The sequence below is a fragment of the Solanum dulcamara genome, chromosome 10, assembly GCF_947179165.1.
Source record: "Solanum dulcamara chromosome 10, daSolDulc1.2, whole genome shotgun sequence".
NCBI lineage: Eukaryota > Viridiplantae > Streptophyta > Magnoliopsida > Solanales > Solanaceae > Solanum > Solanum dulcamara.
Genome location: NC_077246.1, coordinates 58,035,227 through 58,052,956, shown reverse-complemented (window position 1 = coordinate 58,052,956; position 17,730 = coordinate 58,035,227). Strand labels below are relative to the sequence as shown.

Here is a 17,730-nt window from a genome sequence, read left to right as displayed (position 1 = left end):
TTGAGGAACAAAGAGGTCGCCTCAGTCAAAGTCCTGTGGAGGAACCAATTTGTTGAGGAAGCCACATGGGAAGCAAAGGAAGCCATGAAATCTAAATATCCACATCTATTTGTGCCTACCGAGGAGAATGTTGAAGGTACTATTCATTTCCTTGACTTGAATTCACTTGTGCATTATGAGTTTGATTAGTAATTTGTTTGAGGAATTGATTGTTGATTGACTGAATTCTGATTGTGATTTGTACCCCGATTCCGTTCTTAGTCACTCGTCATTCGAGGACGAATGATCCCAAAGGGGAGATAATGTAACACCCCTCAAAAAATTTCCCTAAGATTCAGACCCTTCTTATATACGGGTAGGGTTGAACCCGAGTATTGAGGGGCATATGCATGAGCTAGGATGAGTCCCCGAGAAATTTAAGGATGTTGGAGGTGATGTGGGGCCACGAAGGACCCCTAGGACCAAGCTAAGTCCAAAAGATTCGTCGTGGCTAAACTTTAGGATGAGTTCGTAAAAGGGATGGACTTCTAATGACCCTATCTTTTGAAAGACGACAATTTGGGTGGCCCACGACCTATCAAATTAAAGGTCGTCAAGTCTTCTTTCAACCGCCACCAAGAATGTAATTTTTGGAGTTCGGAGTCGAAAGATATGATGATCCTAAGATGAACTAGCACAGCAGAGTTTCCAGGCCTGGGTTTCAATTGCTGGAAAACTGGGCTTGGCGCCACAGTGGCGCGACGCGCCACTATCGCGCCAGAAACATGCCTCAGTAGTTTAGGCTCTGGCGTGGCGCGCCACTAAAAAGTGTGCAGGGTTTTTCAAGCCAAATTTCCAGAACCCAGGAACAATGGCCTTGGCGCTGTAAGGGCGCGACGCGCCACTATCGCGCCAGAAACATGCCTCAGTAGTTTGGTCTCTGGCGCGGCGCGCCACTACGAGGTGTGCAGGTTTTAGGCGTAATCGGCCTGGCGCTGCAATGGCGTGACGCGCCACTATCGCGCCAGGTGCATTTTTGCCTATTTTTCAGAACTTTGAGAAGGGGCAATTTGGGAATTGTCTCAAATTATATATGTATCCTCCTTGAGCATTTGGAGACACATTTTTCAGCCCCCACTCTCTCTCTAGAAAAGCCCTAGAAAACTCTCTCCTCTTCATCTTCTTCTTCTTCTCCATTTCCAACAAGAGATTGTTCCAAGAGCTTCAAGACTTCAAGCTTTCCATTGAAGACCCAACAACAAGGTTTCTTCAAGAGTCTATTCTAAGGTATGTAAGGCTATCTAAAACATGGGTTGAGTCCACCCATGTGCCCTATATCTTCTTTGAGGATAAATGCCCATAGAAATGGAGTTTCTTGCTAGGGTTGTGTTCAAATGAGTTTTGTTGTCTATTAGGGTAATTTTTGCTATGTTGATGAGGTTTAGTCAAGAACTTCCAAAAAGAGTCTTTGTGTGAGTATGAGTTGATGAAGATGAGTTGTTAAATATGTTTTATTGATTTTCTTAGCTATGTGGATTATGATAAAGGATGTTATTTTCTTAAAAATGATGCTTATCTTGAATTGTAGATTTAAAGCCTTGGAATTGTGATGAGATTGAAAGATTGATTAAATGGATAGAGGAAATGATTGGTTATGTTTACATGTTGCTATAAATGTGCCTTTAAATTTCTCTTGAAAGATGTGATTTAGAGATGATTGATTGAGCTAGAGTGGATGAGTTAACAAGGTTTAAATGAGACTTGTCGATATGATTTGATTGAGTCGATTGGATGGAGTTTTATGAGCATTGAGTCTTGGGAGGAGTATCGAGCACCGAATTGGGTAAGAGTAAAGTCCATACTCGAACCCAATAACTACGTCGCCAAACGTAGGAGGGGATTGAACCGTTAAAGTCGGATGTTTCCCCAAATATTTGTCCTGACATTATAGGACTTGGTTGGATTGGATCCATGATTGGTTGACTCGTTCATGCCCTGGCAAAGTATGAACGGACGCGGCAACAACGTCGGCTTGTTGTACTGTCACTGGCTCATAAGTGATGGTTGTCGGATAAGAGAAACTCCCAAATAGGTCTTGATAGTACTCTAAGTCAGACTGAGTTGAATGATATGTGATTGGTCCCGTCTAAATCATATTCTTGTTTAGACTTAGGACATTTGAGTGAGTCGTCCTGTATATATATATATGAGTTGAGATTCCGAGTTGACTGATTCTTCCTTGATGTTCGTTGTATTCGGCCATTTTACATACTCGTACATTCCATGTACTGACGCCAGTTGGCCTGCATCGTTTCATGGTGCAGAGATAGGTACTAGAGATCATCAACCGGTGCTCCGTTGAAGATCCACATACACTTCCCGCTAGTTGGTGAGTCCTCCTAGTTCCCGGAGGATGTTGAGCCTTCTTGTACAGTTTTGTTGTCATTTCCCTTATTTTGATTGTTGGTAGCTATGGACTTGTCATTGGCACCTTTTAGACTTTGATAGAGGCTTCATAGACTGGAGTGTGGGGAGGTTGAACGGTTATTTTGAGGAGTCTTATTATATTTGTTTGTTGAGTTGATGAATGTTTGGCCTTCGGCCCCCATATTGTGAATAGTATTTCATTAATTGAGTTTCCGCTAAGAGAATGTGATTGAATGAATGTGTGACTGGACTAGGTGGTTCGCTTGGAGGTCAGAAATGGCCTTCGGGTGCCGGTTACGTCTAGGGTACCCTCCCGGGGCGTGACAAAGGACTAGCCAAATATGGAGACATTGTGTTTTTCTTTTAGGAAAAGAAAAAATATAATTATACTAGGAAAGTCAGGGCAAACACCAACAATAACGACTATAATAATATTTCACTAAACAATCAAGTGTTTTTCCAAAATTATATGTTTTCTTTAATAATATTTTATTATATCAATAAAAAAATGTGGTCAAATGAGGAGATTTGACTGCACTCCCTTAGCTTATATTTCACTTTTGTTGATTTGAGTTACATCTGAATACAAAATTAATTAATCAGTAGAATTTATTCTATGGGTTCCACTTTGAATTTTCTTGAATGATGTTTAGTTTTGAACTTTATCAATGATTAACGGGCCAACTTGTTCTTATAGGGACCGAACCTGCTATTTTTTGTTGCCTTTACTATAATGGTGTTGCTTAGCGTGTCGTATTACTTTTTCCACTTGAAAGAGAATACAAATATACAACCTGGACTGACATGACAATTTGCCAAAAGACAACTGAATATATTGTTTGATAGAAAAAGAACAGAAACCACTAAACAGGCTATCAGAATTATCATTGCTCACATTAAATTGAGGACTTAAATATAACAACATGAACAATGAAAATCATGTCTAAAGCATTTTGAGGCATAGTTGTTGATGAAACAGAGCAAGAAATCATTAAGACCGCATCCAATATATACATAACTTTTCGTTTCTCGAATTACATTCTACAAATTATTTATCTAACAAAGGAGTAATGCAGTCAAAAGGGGGGAAAAATTGAAGATGTCAACAAGAAAACAGAAAATCTACAACCAATTCGACTCAGCCCTTCCACTCAGCTGCCTCCAAAAATATTTACAGCATATTCTAAGGTTCCTATTCCCGCACTCTTATCACAACTTCCTTCACCTTCACTTCCACAAGCTTGTAGCAGTCTTATTTAGGCATAAGTCATCCTTAATATAGTAATAACTCAATTCTCAAAACTGGCAAGAAGTCCCAAGCCTTTGCATCTGCCTCTGACCAAGTGTGATAGACTTGCGTTTGGCGAAAGCTGGGTAAAGAAGCTCTTCAAACTTCTCTAGAAACAAACCCCACTCGCTGTCATTCATATCTGATAACTTCACAAAGTTGACACTTGCAGGAAGCTGCTCATTTGCGCTCCGATGTCCAGAGGAGGAACTAGCCAGATAGCCATTTTCTGGTTTTGTTCCTGAAATATTAGGATATTTCAGTTTCTTCTCACCTAAGCTGGTGTTCTTGAGAGACATTGAAAGTTTTGACATAGTAATGTTCTTTGCTGGGGCAAGAGCACAATTAAAGCTCTTCTCATCTTCATCGCTTTCCACTTCCTCAATACTTTCATCTAGTTTAGAGAGTGGGAAGCAGCCATTTCCTCCGATTGGAAGATGAAATGGATTTTTATTCATGAAATCCTGAGAGATCAATTTGGGACTAAACTCATATCCAGCATCTTCGCAATCTATGTCAAATTGAAACTCGTTATCCACTTCAGCTTTAGGAGAAAGAATCTCCCTCTCAGCAATCAGGCTTCTTGCCTCCAAACAAACAACTTCAAGCTCACTTGGTTTCTCCCCCCCGCTATGGAATTCCCTGGTCATCATCTCACCAATTTCCGCAAGGCAGAGCCCATAAGCAGCGGCTTCCTTGAGAAAAATGGTGGAAAGGACCAAGACACGAAGGCAAGCTTCACGAATCATAGGGAGTTCGCTTCGTAGCATCTCAGAGTCCCGAATAGGATCAAGTTTCTGTATGTACTCGAGTTCATCATCTGTGAATGGAATAGATGCCTGGGGCCAATGGATCCACTCAAAATACGGATCTTCCAAGCTCTCTGGAAGACACAGCCCATGATCAATGGGGATGAGCTCTACTTGACCAAACCTTCCAATACCGTCAAGCTTCCTAACTAAAAGATTTCCTGCATGTCTATCTGTGTTAAAAATCCTAATGTCTAATATTCCAATCCGGTGCACTGCAGAAACAGCAAAATTCGAGGCTCCATGGTCACTAGCATCAAAATCATGGGGAACAAACTGTTGAAAAGATGCGATCTTGCTCACAAGCTGCTTCCTGCTGTGAGGCTTGTCACCATTCACACCATCATTGACATTAAAGACTGAGTGAGTGATTTTCACCAATGTAGTAGAGGGCACATTGGCAAAATGGTCATAGTCAAGAAGATATGCAGCGACCTCCCTATACCCTGTTTCCCCAACTCTGACTGATCGTTTTAAGCCTGGCTGCCCAAGAGCTTTGCCCACAAATCCTTTAGGATTGTTTGGCGCAAATGGTTCTTCATCTGTGGGCTTGACAATAGCAATGCTCTCGCCTCTGCTATTTCTGAAAAAATACCCCCCTCCAAGTCCACCATGAACAGGAAGTGGATCTACTCCAGTCTTTATTGCCTTGACAATTTCCTGGATAAGTTGCTTTGTCTCGGCAAAGCGACCTGCGTTTCCCAGTATTTCAATGGGACCACTTTGATCTTTCGGTTGGATATGATCCTTCCCCGTGGGTAAAAGGCATGGAGTTGATGAGCTTCGATGCATAAAGTTCCTCGTCAGCAGTAGAGGGGAATCATTGCGAACAGCACTCAGGTCATTCTTCAACACCCTATCACCAAATGTCAAAGAACTTTCCTCAACTGGAAAGTTAAGTGCAAGCTGCAACCTTCTTTTCACAGTATGTGCATTGTCACTGCGTTCTAACTCCATCCCCAGTACACAACCAGTCTCAGTTTGAACAAAAACACGTCTCCTCCCAGTCGATTTCCCTTCCATCCTACCCTTCGCATGGTACTCCCCGCCAAGTGGGCTCTTGAAGATTGCCACAGCCATCTGTGTCTGAACAGGACAACTATCCAGGTTACGAGACATAAAAGGTCAAGAAACACAGTTGGGCGTCACAATCAACAAGAGAGATGGCAGCAGAAGAGAGCTTTCCACGGACTCTCAGTTGAGCACCAAACTCAAAAGCGGATTGTGAGTTAGTCAGGAAATGATCCAATCTGGAAACAATCATCAATGTGCAAACAGAAACCAAAATCAACCCAGATGATGCCACAGGCAACAGCAAATATCACTATAACGTCAAATGTGGGACAGCAAGAGATCAAGAATCTCAAGTGTTACATTAGAAGAGCCATCTTATGATGTGGATAAGACAGTGCACAAGATCTGTAAAGAGATTTAAAACAGAATCAGAATACAACATGGAATAATTCATGCCATTAGTCAAACAATGTCATAAGAGCATCACAAGGTTATGCAAGTCATGGATGACCAAAACAACCAAATAGAAAATCTAAAAAGGATGCAAGTGACATACACTGACACAGTAAGAATTTTTTTTACACCATCACCATAATTAAGCTACATTAGCTTCTCCACAAGTTTGAGATTGAAACACAGTTGTGGTTGTGTATTTGACTAGTTATACTAGGCTGGTTATCCATATTTTTCTAAGCTAGCAACTCAAGCTTACTACAACTGTTACCCCGCTGAACCAGTATAAAAGTTAAACCCAATACAAACAGATTCACTGATTTGCAGATCACACCAATATGGTAGCACTAGACTCCTGACCCTGTCACTGATTTTCTAATTCCTTAGCACTTAGGAAACAAAAACATAACTAACATAAGGCTTTCAAATCTTGTGAAGCATCTAGTATTGTGTTCACAATCAATGCTAAGCTATCAACCATTTGAAACTGAAACTAATTAAAAATACGTTATACATAGAGAACCTAATTAATTACTCAGGTAACACTATTTCCTATCAAATAACACTGTTTTATCGCTAAATAGAGTGATTTTTGATTAATTAGTAACACTCTTCCATAACATTACTAGTACTAGTACTTAATCTCTCATTTCCAATGGTTTAGAGAAACGTAGATCTTTTGTACTAAGACCCAATCTTTTTTTTTCCTTTTTGGGATGATTGTTGTGTTTTGACCAGCTTACATGCACCTCAATTATTCCGACGGCTACCTGCTACCCCTACCATCACAGCTACAAACACTTGAAACTGAACCTCGTTTCAAACACATTAAATACACTAAATTCAGAGAATCTAATTAATTTACTCAAAATGACACTCTTTTAACACTCTTCTATTGCTTAAACGAAAGTGTTATTCAAGCAACTAAAAAACATTACTAGCATTCAACTATAAGACTCTCACATTTACACAAAAAAAATAGATTAAACATCAAATCTTAAACAGGCAAATTTAAATCCTTTTAGAAAACCTTCAAATACAACCAATCTAATTAATTTCTCAAATGTATATTGATTCATTAATGACACTCTTCTGTAAGATTAACTCTAATTTTCCTTCAATAACTGAAAAAAATAAATTAAAATCAGATAAAATGTGAATAAAAACTCGGATAATCCAGAAGGACCGATGAATCAGGAACAAAATCAAAAGGAAATGAAGCAAGAAAAAACTAACCGGAAAGACAGATCTGAGGATAATGCGATTTTCTAGCTCGCCGGCGTCGGAAGATTGAAATGACCTTTTAACCGTGTGATTCAAATAGAAAGAAGATCGAACGGCTAGGATTTGATTCAGTTCCCTTTCCTCACTCCAAAGTCAGTGGAAAAAAAACCCTTCTCCTTTGTAGCTTTCAGCTTCTTCTCTTTGGCGTCCTTATAATATGCATGTATGTGTATGTAGATAATTCCATTTTTACCCTTTTATTTAACTCTGGTTTGTTCTCCACTAGTGGAGTCACGTTTTGCGGGAATCATGGTTTGGTTAGTTAACTAACTGTAGTTTATCGTTGTAACCTTATTTTATGGAAGCATCTGGAATACTGGATCTTCAGCCGTTAGATTATAAATAGACGGTGGGATGGGAGATGGTGACGTGGCATGGTCAGCGGGAATGTGTAAATTTCCGGAAATGTCCTTACTGGTTTGACAAAAAGCGGACATGTAGAGATATTTTTTTGACCTTTTACGTGGAGTTAATACGAGGTTTGACGGCGTGCTTCGCGGGTGTACGGAAAGGATGATAAGAATGGATTTACAGCTGGAAGTGGGGTTAACTTAACGTTTTCATTAACCTAAATTATTCCAACATATTGGCTAGTGCTGATTTTATTTTATCTTGGTTAAAAGTGTGTTTCCAAAAAAAAAAAAATCGACATATTTTGTCCGTTCCAAAAGAATTATCATATTTTATTTTTTAAGAGTTAATTTAACTATTTTAAAAATTGAATTTTGATTAACTTTACTTAATATTTTAAAATTAAAATTTGAATATTCAAAAATTCTATGAAAAGAGCCATGTGTTGCAATTTTTCTAATATCAAGATGGTGAAAAAAATATATCTTAAAATTTATGTAGTTGGACTCTCAAAAATCAAAATATGACAAATATTTTAATATGAACAGGATAGTAATTTATGTTTGATTAATTAATTTTAAAACCACTTTTGTCAATATCAGAATGGCACTTTGTTCTTGGCAATGTTCCATAAGTATTTTTGGAGAAGGCTATAATTTTTAGCTTGTGAAAAAATAATTTATCTTATACTCAAAGCTCAAAAACTATTATTTTTCTCTAAAAAATTGGTTAAACACCTTAATTTTCTAAAATAATCTTTATAAAAGATTGACTTTCCAAAAACATGACCATAGATCATAAATAATATTTAATATTTTTTAAAAAAATGTGCATACTAACTTAGTATCAAGTTTGGGTATGAATTGATTGATGTTTGAAAAACAAATAGTATTTGAAATTGAATTGAAAATGGTATTAAAAGTTGAATTGTATTTAGATATATATTTCACAAGAAAAAAATAATTAAAATCAAGAGAGTAGGAGAAGATTTCACTTTATTTTTTATCATAATTTCAAATTTCAAAAACTAACTAAAATCATTTTAACGTGTAATTAAATATTGTTTTGAAATATTTTATTGGAAAAAAAGAAGCTCATATCCAAATAGGTCCTTAGTATTGTGAAATATTTGAGTCGTTGAACTTATTATTTTTTTCTTTTCAGTCTGAAATTTAGAATTATGGCCAGTTGGTTACCGGCTCGAAGCAATCAAGCTCAGAGAGCACTACTAGGCGGATTGTAAAAAAAAAAAATTATTGATGAATATTTCAAGTGAAAAGATAATTTTCCCTCACATTTTTTTATTATTTTTTTACACGAAATATATATTTAGAATTCTAAATACCTTTTTTAAATTTGACTTTAAATACTTGTTTTTCGATTTCAATCAAATATTGTTCAAACGCCTACTAAAATTAATGAATTAGTTATATAAAAAGATATGTATAAATCATTAAAGTATTTAAGAACTAATTGCACTAAATATTTGTTCTATGCATAAAAGAATATAAAATATAGAATAGTTAAACTTTCTAAATTAATTAACTGATACCTAGGTCATCACTTTATTTTTGAAAGGTTACACATTGAATAAAATAAAATTCTGATTAAAAGGGGGTTCAATTTTTTTTTTAAAAAGGCAATAATAAATTGGATCACCACGTTCATTATCATGGATCATTTGCACTTTGACCCACATTTTGTGTTGATTTTTATTTTTATTTTCCTCATAATGAACAATTTTTTTTATGGAATATAAAATTATATCTTCATATTATAATAGTTTATCAGTCATGTCCGCGCATAACTTCATATGTTAAAGAATTTATAGCCCAATAGATATAAATTTAATTTCTAAAGATCAAAAATTAAAAACAGCTCATTTAAAAATAAAAATTAAAACCCACTAGATAAAATGTGCAATTTAATGACATAACACAATTCTAAAACAAAGTTTACTCGCATCAATTTATTTTGTCAAAGAAAATATAATAATAGTATTCTCACTTATTTCTGCACAAAAAAAATTTTGATTGAGCTAATATTATTGTGTTATGATTTAATTACTTTTTTCTCACTCGTCTTACAAATACTTTAATGTAATCTAAATAATATTAGGAAAAAATAAAAATAGTATCTCAAAAGAAAAATGTACTTGACTCCTTGTTGATTAAGAAATTATTTATATTCATTCTTCGGATATTAATGTGAAGAAAATGTCCTCATTAATTAAGAAATTGTCCAAAATTTTTTTACTGAATATCAGTGTAAATGTATCCAAATTTTTTCTCTAAAAAATTAATCTGTCATAATTGTATCATTAAAAAGTCTTTATTTTTTACTTGTGTTACAAATAATTTTATGTTATCTATAGATAATGTTAGAAGAAAATGTGAATAATATCTCAAAAGGGAAGCATCCTATTTATTATAAATATAAAATTGTTTAAATTCATTTTCTTGGATATTAGTATGATAAAAATGTCATTATTGACTAAGAAATTGTCCAGATTCTTTGATAACAGTGTGAAGAAAATGTGTCCAGATTCTTTCTCTAGAAAGTTAATGTGCCATAATACCATAAACAAATTCATATTTCTGACTCATCTTACAAATAACTTGATGTAATATGGATAATATTAGAAGAAAAGTAAAGTGTCCTTATCTATTAAGAAATTATTTAGATTCATTTTTTTGAATATTAGTGATTCTAGAAATGAGAATAATATTGGTGTTTTATTATCAATTGAACTTTAAATTATTGAATTTAATTTTTAATAGATCAAATTTTATCACATGATAATTAATATGTTGTTATTTTTATATTGGGGTGGGTGGGAGCCGGTATGAATGAGTGGTTTAAATTTTACTTCATTTTAGCAAGAAAAGTATCGATTTATTCAGTTAAGTAACAATTATAATTTGTATTTTTGTGTGTGTACCTGCTTGTTTGTGTTGTAGGTATTACAAGAAGCAATTATATTATACCAAAAACAACAAAATACATTAAAAGCAAGAAAAAATACATAAGGTGCTTGAATTGAAAGTTCTTTGGCATATAAATTATTTACATGATAAGATAAATTTATTATTTGTTAATAAATTATAGTTTCATCAAATTTATTAATTCAAGAAAAAAAGTTTCATCAAATTTAAGAAAACAGTTTCAAAAATTAAACTTTTGATACAATGTGAACCTAAATATACAAAAATTATATGTACGAGGTCTTTGAAAAATTGAATACACTAAGGACATTTGTGTAGACTCCTTTTCATTCTTTTCTTTTGGCCTTAATATAAATAATTTCTAAATTATTATTATCTTTTGTAAATTTATAATTATAATTATTATACTATTACTACTCATATCAGTTAAAGTATTTAGATACCATTTTCTATTATATTTTTCTCTTTTAATATATATATATATACTTATAGAAAAATAAATTTTATTTATTAAATAAATATGAGATAAATAATTTCCAAACACACATAACATCAGAAAGATAAAACAATTGAGCACAACAAAAATTTAGTTGAAAAAATAAATATTATTAACCATATTACAAAATACTCGTTTGTATTATTATTATTATTATTATTATTATTATTATTATTATTATTATTATTATTATTATTATTATTATTATTGTTGTTGTTGTTGTTGTTGTTTTTTTTTTGTTGTTGTTGTTGTTGGCATATATAAATATATGTTTAGCTTTTATTTATTATTTAAATTACATATATTATTATTTTATTATTTTAAAATAATCATCTTGATTCAAATATATAGATTATAAGATAAACACATTATATGTTTTGAAAAAAGAAGAAGCAAGGATAAAGAAGAATAACAAACTAATCTTCTTTTAACAAATTAATATGATAATATTTGTATTTGAATTTGAATTTAAATGGAAAAGCCTAAATAAAATAATTTTTAAATTATATGCGAGTAAGCCATAACATTGAATATTAAATCATAGTCTAAAAATATAACTTAGATAATGTCGTAACTTATAGGATAATTAAACACAATGTACACAAGTTGCATATTAAAATTCTTTATTCGTGACTTTACTTTTTCCTTTAAAATTCATATTGAAATTTTATGTGCATTATTAAATTTCTTTTAATTCTTAGGACAAGTTAATAATTATATGAATTTGAGTAGATTTTAAAAAAAATAAAATATAAGATAAAATTTTATATATATTTTTAAAAGGTGTTTAACTTAATTTTTAAATTATAAACACTCCTAACATAGTAGATTATTTTTGGAGTGTTTTTCTAATCTATATTTCATTTATTTTACTATGCATAACAAAATTATCTATTCTAATTTCTATATTTTGATATAAGAGAAAGAAAACTTAACTGCTTATCCTTTTAACACAAAAAAATTAATATAATTCAAAGTTAAATTAGAGAAAAGTAAAGTAATTAAAATATAATAGAAAAAATGTAAACCAGGGGTTTGGGGTGGGTGTGGGAGGGGGGGGATGAACTATTTTGATAATATAATGATGTAATTAGATAATACACATATTATTATCTATAAATTTTAAACGGAAGAAATGAGAGAAAAGTAGAATAAAAATTTAAATTATTTTTGACAATCAAAAAATTTTATACTGTAAATAATATAATAAGAAAAAAAATTAAACGCAAAAATTTTATTGTTACTTACATAATTATTTTCACTCATATAGATTTTGATTAGAGGTACAAGAAGGGAGGAGGGGCAGGGGGAGATATTAACAATTTAATATTTTTAGATTTTGGATAATATAATTAAAAAATATGAAGAATAAAAATCTATTTTTTATGATTACATGAATATTTTTTTCGTATAAATTGGATTAGAGATCGGAATATTAAAGTCATGGGGTGATGGAGGAGTCGTGGGGGTGGAGGTATGGGGAGAGTAAAATATTTTTCAAAAAAAAGTAAAAAAAAATGAGAGGTGGAGGGTGGAGTGTAGAGGTGAGAGTAGACATTTTTTTTTCTGTATTTTCTTGAAATACGATGATAATTGAACTTATTTTTAAAGTTATATAATTTTAATATGCTTAAACGAGATATTTCAATATAAAATGATCAAAAATATTAGTTTAATATTATTCGTACATTGCACAAATACGTATATATATATATATTAAGATGATTAATTTCCATTAACTTCTTTATATTTAAAAAAAAATAATGAAAATTTTGATTTGGGTATCGCAAATAGCGGTGAAATGAGCAGCAATTTGGCACTCGGCAGTAAGAGTAAATTATTAATCAATTCCGAAAATCTTATCCATCTGGCTAAATTAAAGAATCTCAAACTGTTTACAGAAACAGTATATGGGGATATTATATGATTTATTATTATCATTATAAAAACATTTTTGTACTGTAAATATTAAAATTATATTAAATTTAAATTTATAAATTAATTTGGACTATATTAAATTTAAGAAAATAGTTCAAATGATGTGGCAATCCAAGTTAAATAAATGAGTCACTAAAAGCACATCACGTGTCAAAGTTATGTGACAATTCAAGTCAAATTAAATGAGGCACTAAAATTACACCATGTGTCAAAGTTATATGGCAATCCAAGTCAAATTAAATTAGCCATTAGAATCATGTCATGTGCCAAAATTATGTGGCAATCCAAGTCAAATTAAATAAGCCACTAAAATCATGTCACATGTCGAAGTTATGTTGCAATCTAATTCAAATTAAATAAGCTACTAAAATCATGCTACATATCAAAGTTATGTGGCAATCCAACTCAAATTAAATGAGCCACTAAAATAATGACACGTGTATATGTGACATGTTCTGACCAATCAAATTGAAGCTCTTCACCAAAGACATCTGATTGGTCAGTTCAAATCGATCAATCAAATCACATAGGGATACCACTCCCTTCAACTATAAATAGGGGTCCTCATTATTCTTAGAAAGGGGGGGGGGGGGGTTGAAGAACAAGAAGCAAGAAGAGGGCTCATGGATCAAAGGCTGCAAATTCTCTACAAAGCTACAAAGTTCAAGTAATCAAATTCAAGTTCAAGTTTAAGATCAAGAACGAAGGCAAATATCAAGAAGTTCAAGATCAAGTTACTTGTTCATATTTATTATTCGTCATAACCATACAAGTGTTCGTGAGAAATAATTCAAATCCAAATTTGAAGACGAAGATTCAAGATCAAGCTATTCAATCTCTTGACTCTAAATGTAACACCCCAAAAAAAAATTCGCCAAGACTCGAGTCATTCTTCATGTGTGTGTAGGATCGAACTCGATGACTTCTAGTTGTATATATGAGTTAGGATCAATTCATAAGTATTTGAAGTGTAGTAGATGTGTTTTAGGGTCATAAGGGATCCCTAACATCAAGCCGAGTCCAACGGCTAAGTTTGCGAATGAGCTCGTATAAGGGTCAACTTCAAACGACCATATCTCCTAGAATATAAAGAATTGGGTGGCCCATAACCTATTAAATTAAAGATCTTTGAGTCTTCCTTCCAATGCCACTAAAATTGTATTTTTAGAGTTCGGAGTAAAATATTATGCCCAGTCGAACATAGAGGTGCGCAATAAGTCCGCGTCGCGAATCTGTCACGGACTTGCCCAGTTTTTTCCAAATTTTGTTTTTTTTTACTAGAAAGGTGCGCGACAAGTCCGCATCGCGGACCTGTCGCGAACTTGTCCAGTTTTCTAGATTTTGTAGGGGCATCTTGGGAAAATTACCTAATAATATATATATGATCTTGGACGCGTTTTAGGGCAAAATTCCGTCTCCATATCAGTTTCTAAGGACTTTTCTCTCCAAAAACATCCAAGAGCATTGAGAGAAAGAATTGGAGAAGAAGAAGAAGAGTTAGGTTTCAAGTCATTCCTTCAAGTCTTGATTCTCGATGACATGATCTTCATTCCAGGTATGTAAGGCTAACCTAAAATATGGATTGAATTCTTCCATATGCCCCATAGATGTGTTGGATAAAGATTGTGAAAGGCTTGAACCTTCTATGAAGATTTTCTTGAAATTTTCCTAAACTCTAGAATATTTTTATATACTATTAATTGCTTGATGATTTTCATTACTTGAATTCTTGAATAATTATTTTTTATATTTATTTCACAAACCGTAGTTACATATTGACTACAATGAATTTTTGTATATAAATTCATATGTATTGATGGTGTTCTCGAGTTGAGTTTTGTTGAGAGTATGGATTTATGTATTCATTCACATGAACCCAAGATGAGATTTCTTTTTGTTATAATTTATCTTAAGGTTGAGATTGATAATTTTTATGTAAATATTGCTTTCAAAGGAAGATGATGTATTTTTGTTAATGAGTGTGAATGCAATTGAATATAGAGAAAAATGAGAATTTTGGAGCAAGATGTTTGATGATGATGTGAATGATGACTATCTTTAACATAGATAGAATGATTGATGAAGAGTTATGTTGATGATGATATTTGAGATGAAATGGATTGGAGTCTAATGTGACTACATGATATGTGATTTGCATAATTTGATTTGATTGGAGTCATATGAGTATAAATGATTGTTTGAGAAGGAGTTTTAAAAATGATTTGTGAACGTTTTTGCATAAATTATTTATGCACTATTTTGAGTTTAAAGAATGATTACTTTCATCTTTGATTTAGAAAGAGATTAAGCATGAGCTGAGTTTGAAAAGTCTTTTTAATTATTATTTTGAATATGAGTATACACAAGTTGAGTATTTTTACATTAAAATGTCTATTTTGAGATTGAGTTGAGGAGTTAAAATTATGTTTTAAATGCATTTAATATTTACTGCATTCATTGAGTTGAGATTGTATCAAATTTAAAAAAGAAGAGTTTGATGATTGAGATGAGTTGATTGAGTTTTGAAAGAAGGTCCAATGAGACCAGATTGATTGAGTTTTGAAAAGAGTCCAATGAGACTAAATGAGTTGATTTGAAACTAAGTCCAAAGAGACTAAATGAGTATTTTGAATATTTTGCTCACCTGATAGATATGAGTATATTGAGTCTTGGAAGAAGTATTGAGCACCGAATTGGGTAAGAATATAGTTCATACTCGAATCTCATGAATTACGTAGCCAACATAGGAAGGGATTAGACCGTTAAAGTCGGATGTTTCCTATTTCATTGTCCTGAAATGATAGGACTTGATTGATTGATGGATCCATGATTGGTTGATTCGTTCATATCCTGAAAAAGTATGGACATACATGGCAACAACGTCGGCTTATTGTACATCACTGGCTCATAGGTGATGTTTGTCAGTTAGAGAAACTCCCAAATTGAGTGGATTATGCATGATATGATTAGTTTGATTGTGATTGTAGATGATTGAGTCAAATTGTAAGACGTTGCTAAATTCTAATTTGCATATCTATTGAGTTGAGTCATTTGAATTTATTATGACTGGATTGTATATGATTGGATTAGATTGGATAGTATGTGATTGGATTGTATATGATTGGATTGAATTGGATAGTACATGATTAAATTAAATTGGATTGTACATGATTGGATTGGATTGGATGGCATATGATTGGATTGGATTGGATAGTATGTAATTGGATTGTATACGATTGGATTGGATTGGATTGAATTATATATTATTAGATTGAATCGGATTGTATATGATTGGATTGGATCGGATTGTATATGATTGGATTGGATCGGATTGTATATGATTGGATTGGATCAAATCTTATATGATTGGATTGAATTGAATTGTCTATGATTGGATTGGATTGTATATGATTGATCTCTGTCTAAGCTGTGTTCTTACTTTAGACTTATGACACCTTGATTGAGTCTCTCTTATCTTTATGACTTGAGATATTTGAACCGGTATTGTTCTATCTTGACACATGTTTCATTCTGCCATATTACATACTCGTACATTTCACGTACTGACGTTCATTTGGATCTGCATCATTTCATGATGCAGAGACAGGTTTAAGATATCGCCAATAGGCGCACTATTGAGGATCTGAGTGTGTCAATAGGCTCACCATTGAGGATCTATTCACACTCAGCTTATTGGTGAGTCCTCCTCTATATTCGGAGGACACCACTTATGTTATTCTTGCGTTGAGTTTAGTCTCTTTCATTCTGATTTGAGGTAGCCATGAACATGTCATTGGCACTAATTAGATAATAGTGATAGAGGCTTCATAGACTAGATAGTGATGGATCGATTGAGTATTTTATTTCCTTGAATTGTTCTTGTCAGACTTTTTAATGACATAGATTGGAGTTTGATTTGTTGGCCCTTGACTTTTCTTTATTGAGTTAGATTGATGATTTGAGTTGCCCACTAAATTATTTCTTTATTTTAAGTCTTCTGCTAACTGATTGAATGAACAGATGTGTGATTGGACTAGGTGGTTCGCTTGAGGACCAGCAATGCATGCCCAGTGGGACCATCTCTACCCCTCATCTCTTTACATCAATCATCAAACTTCAAAAATACTTAAATGACATCTAAGAAGTTTGACTACAGGACTATTGTTGTTAAGGCTACTAATTTCAAGTTTTCCTCTAAGGTATAGAACATATTGGATGCTACTATGGGAAGTTTGGGACCCATCACTAGGAACAGGGCAAACTTGCTAGGACAACAAGTACTTCAATTGTCGTCCGCATCCGTTCCTATTTTTGATCTTCCATCTTTAAAGGGGGCAAGATTCTTTCAGAATGAATTGGAAGAAGGGGAGAATATAGATGATATTGTTGAAAAAACGTTGGCTCGACTTAGTCCTTTTAACATAAGGAATTGCACTATTTAAGATGAAGATGATGTCTTGATCACTAGATCTGCCCCAGTCACTCCACATAACTTGTTCAAAACAAATTTTAGTTTGAGGGAAAATTTGTGCTTTACTCCATCATCCATAATGGTCATCCAAGCGATGATGACTAATGCCTCAACTATTGAAGAACAATTGGCGAGTTTGACAAAGGCAATTGAAGGTCTAACAAAATATGTGCAAGATCAGGATAATCGAATTGTCAAATTAATGGACAGAGTTGAAAATGTTATGGAGGGGGACTCAAGTCATGCACCTGGAAAATATCTAGTGGTACAAGAAA

General features: G+C 33.1%; 1 protein-coding gene across 1 annotated transcript; it reads right to left on the bottom strand.

The window, feature by feature from the left end:
- Positions 1-3,394: 3,394 nt before the first annotated feature.
- Positions 3,395-7,396, bottom strand: LOC129870328 (phosphatidylinositol 4-kinase gamma 7-like). The gene is made up of 2 exons (XM_055945064.1): positions 7,207-7,396; positions 3,395-5,922 (listed from the first exon to the last, which is right to left on the bottom strand). The coding sequence occupies exon 2, from the start codon at positions 5,620-5,622 to the stop codon at positions 3,703-3,705; it is 1,920 nt and encodes a 639-aa protein (XP_055801039.1). The 5' UTR covers positions 5,623-5,922; positions 7,207-7,396; the 3' UTR covers positions 3,395-3,702.
- Between the last annotated feature and the right edge of the window lie 10,334 nt (positions 7,397-17,730).

Coding starts and splice junctions, on each gene's coding strand:
- LOC129870328 (XM_055945064.1), bottom strand. CDS start 5,622: ATGTCTCGTAACCTGGATAGTTGTCCTGTTCAGACACAGATGGCTGTG.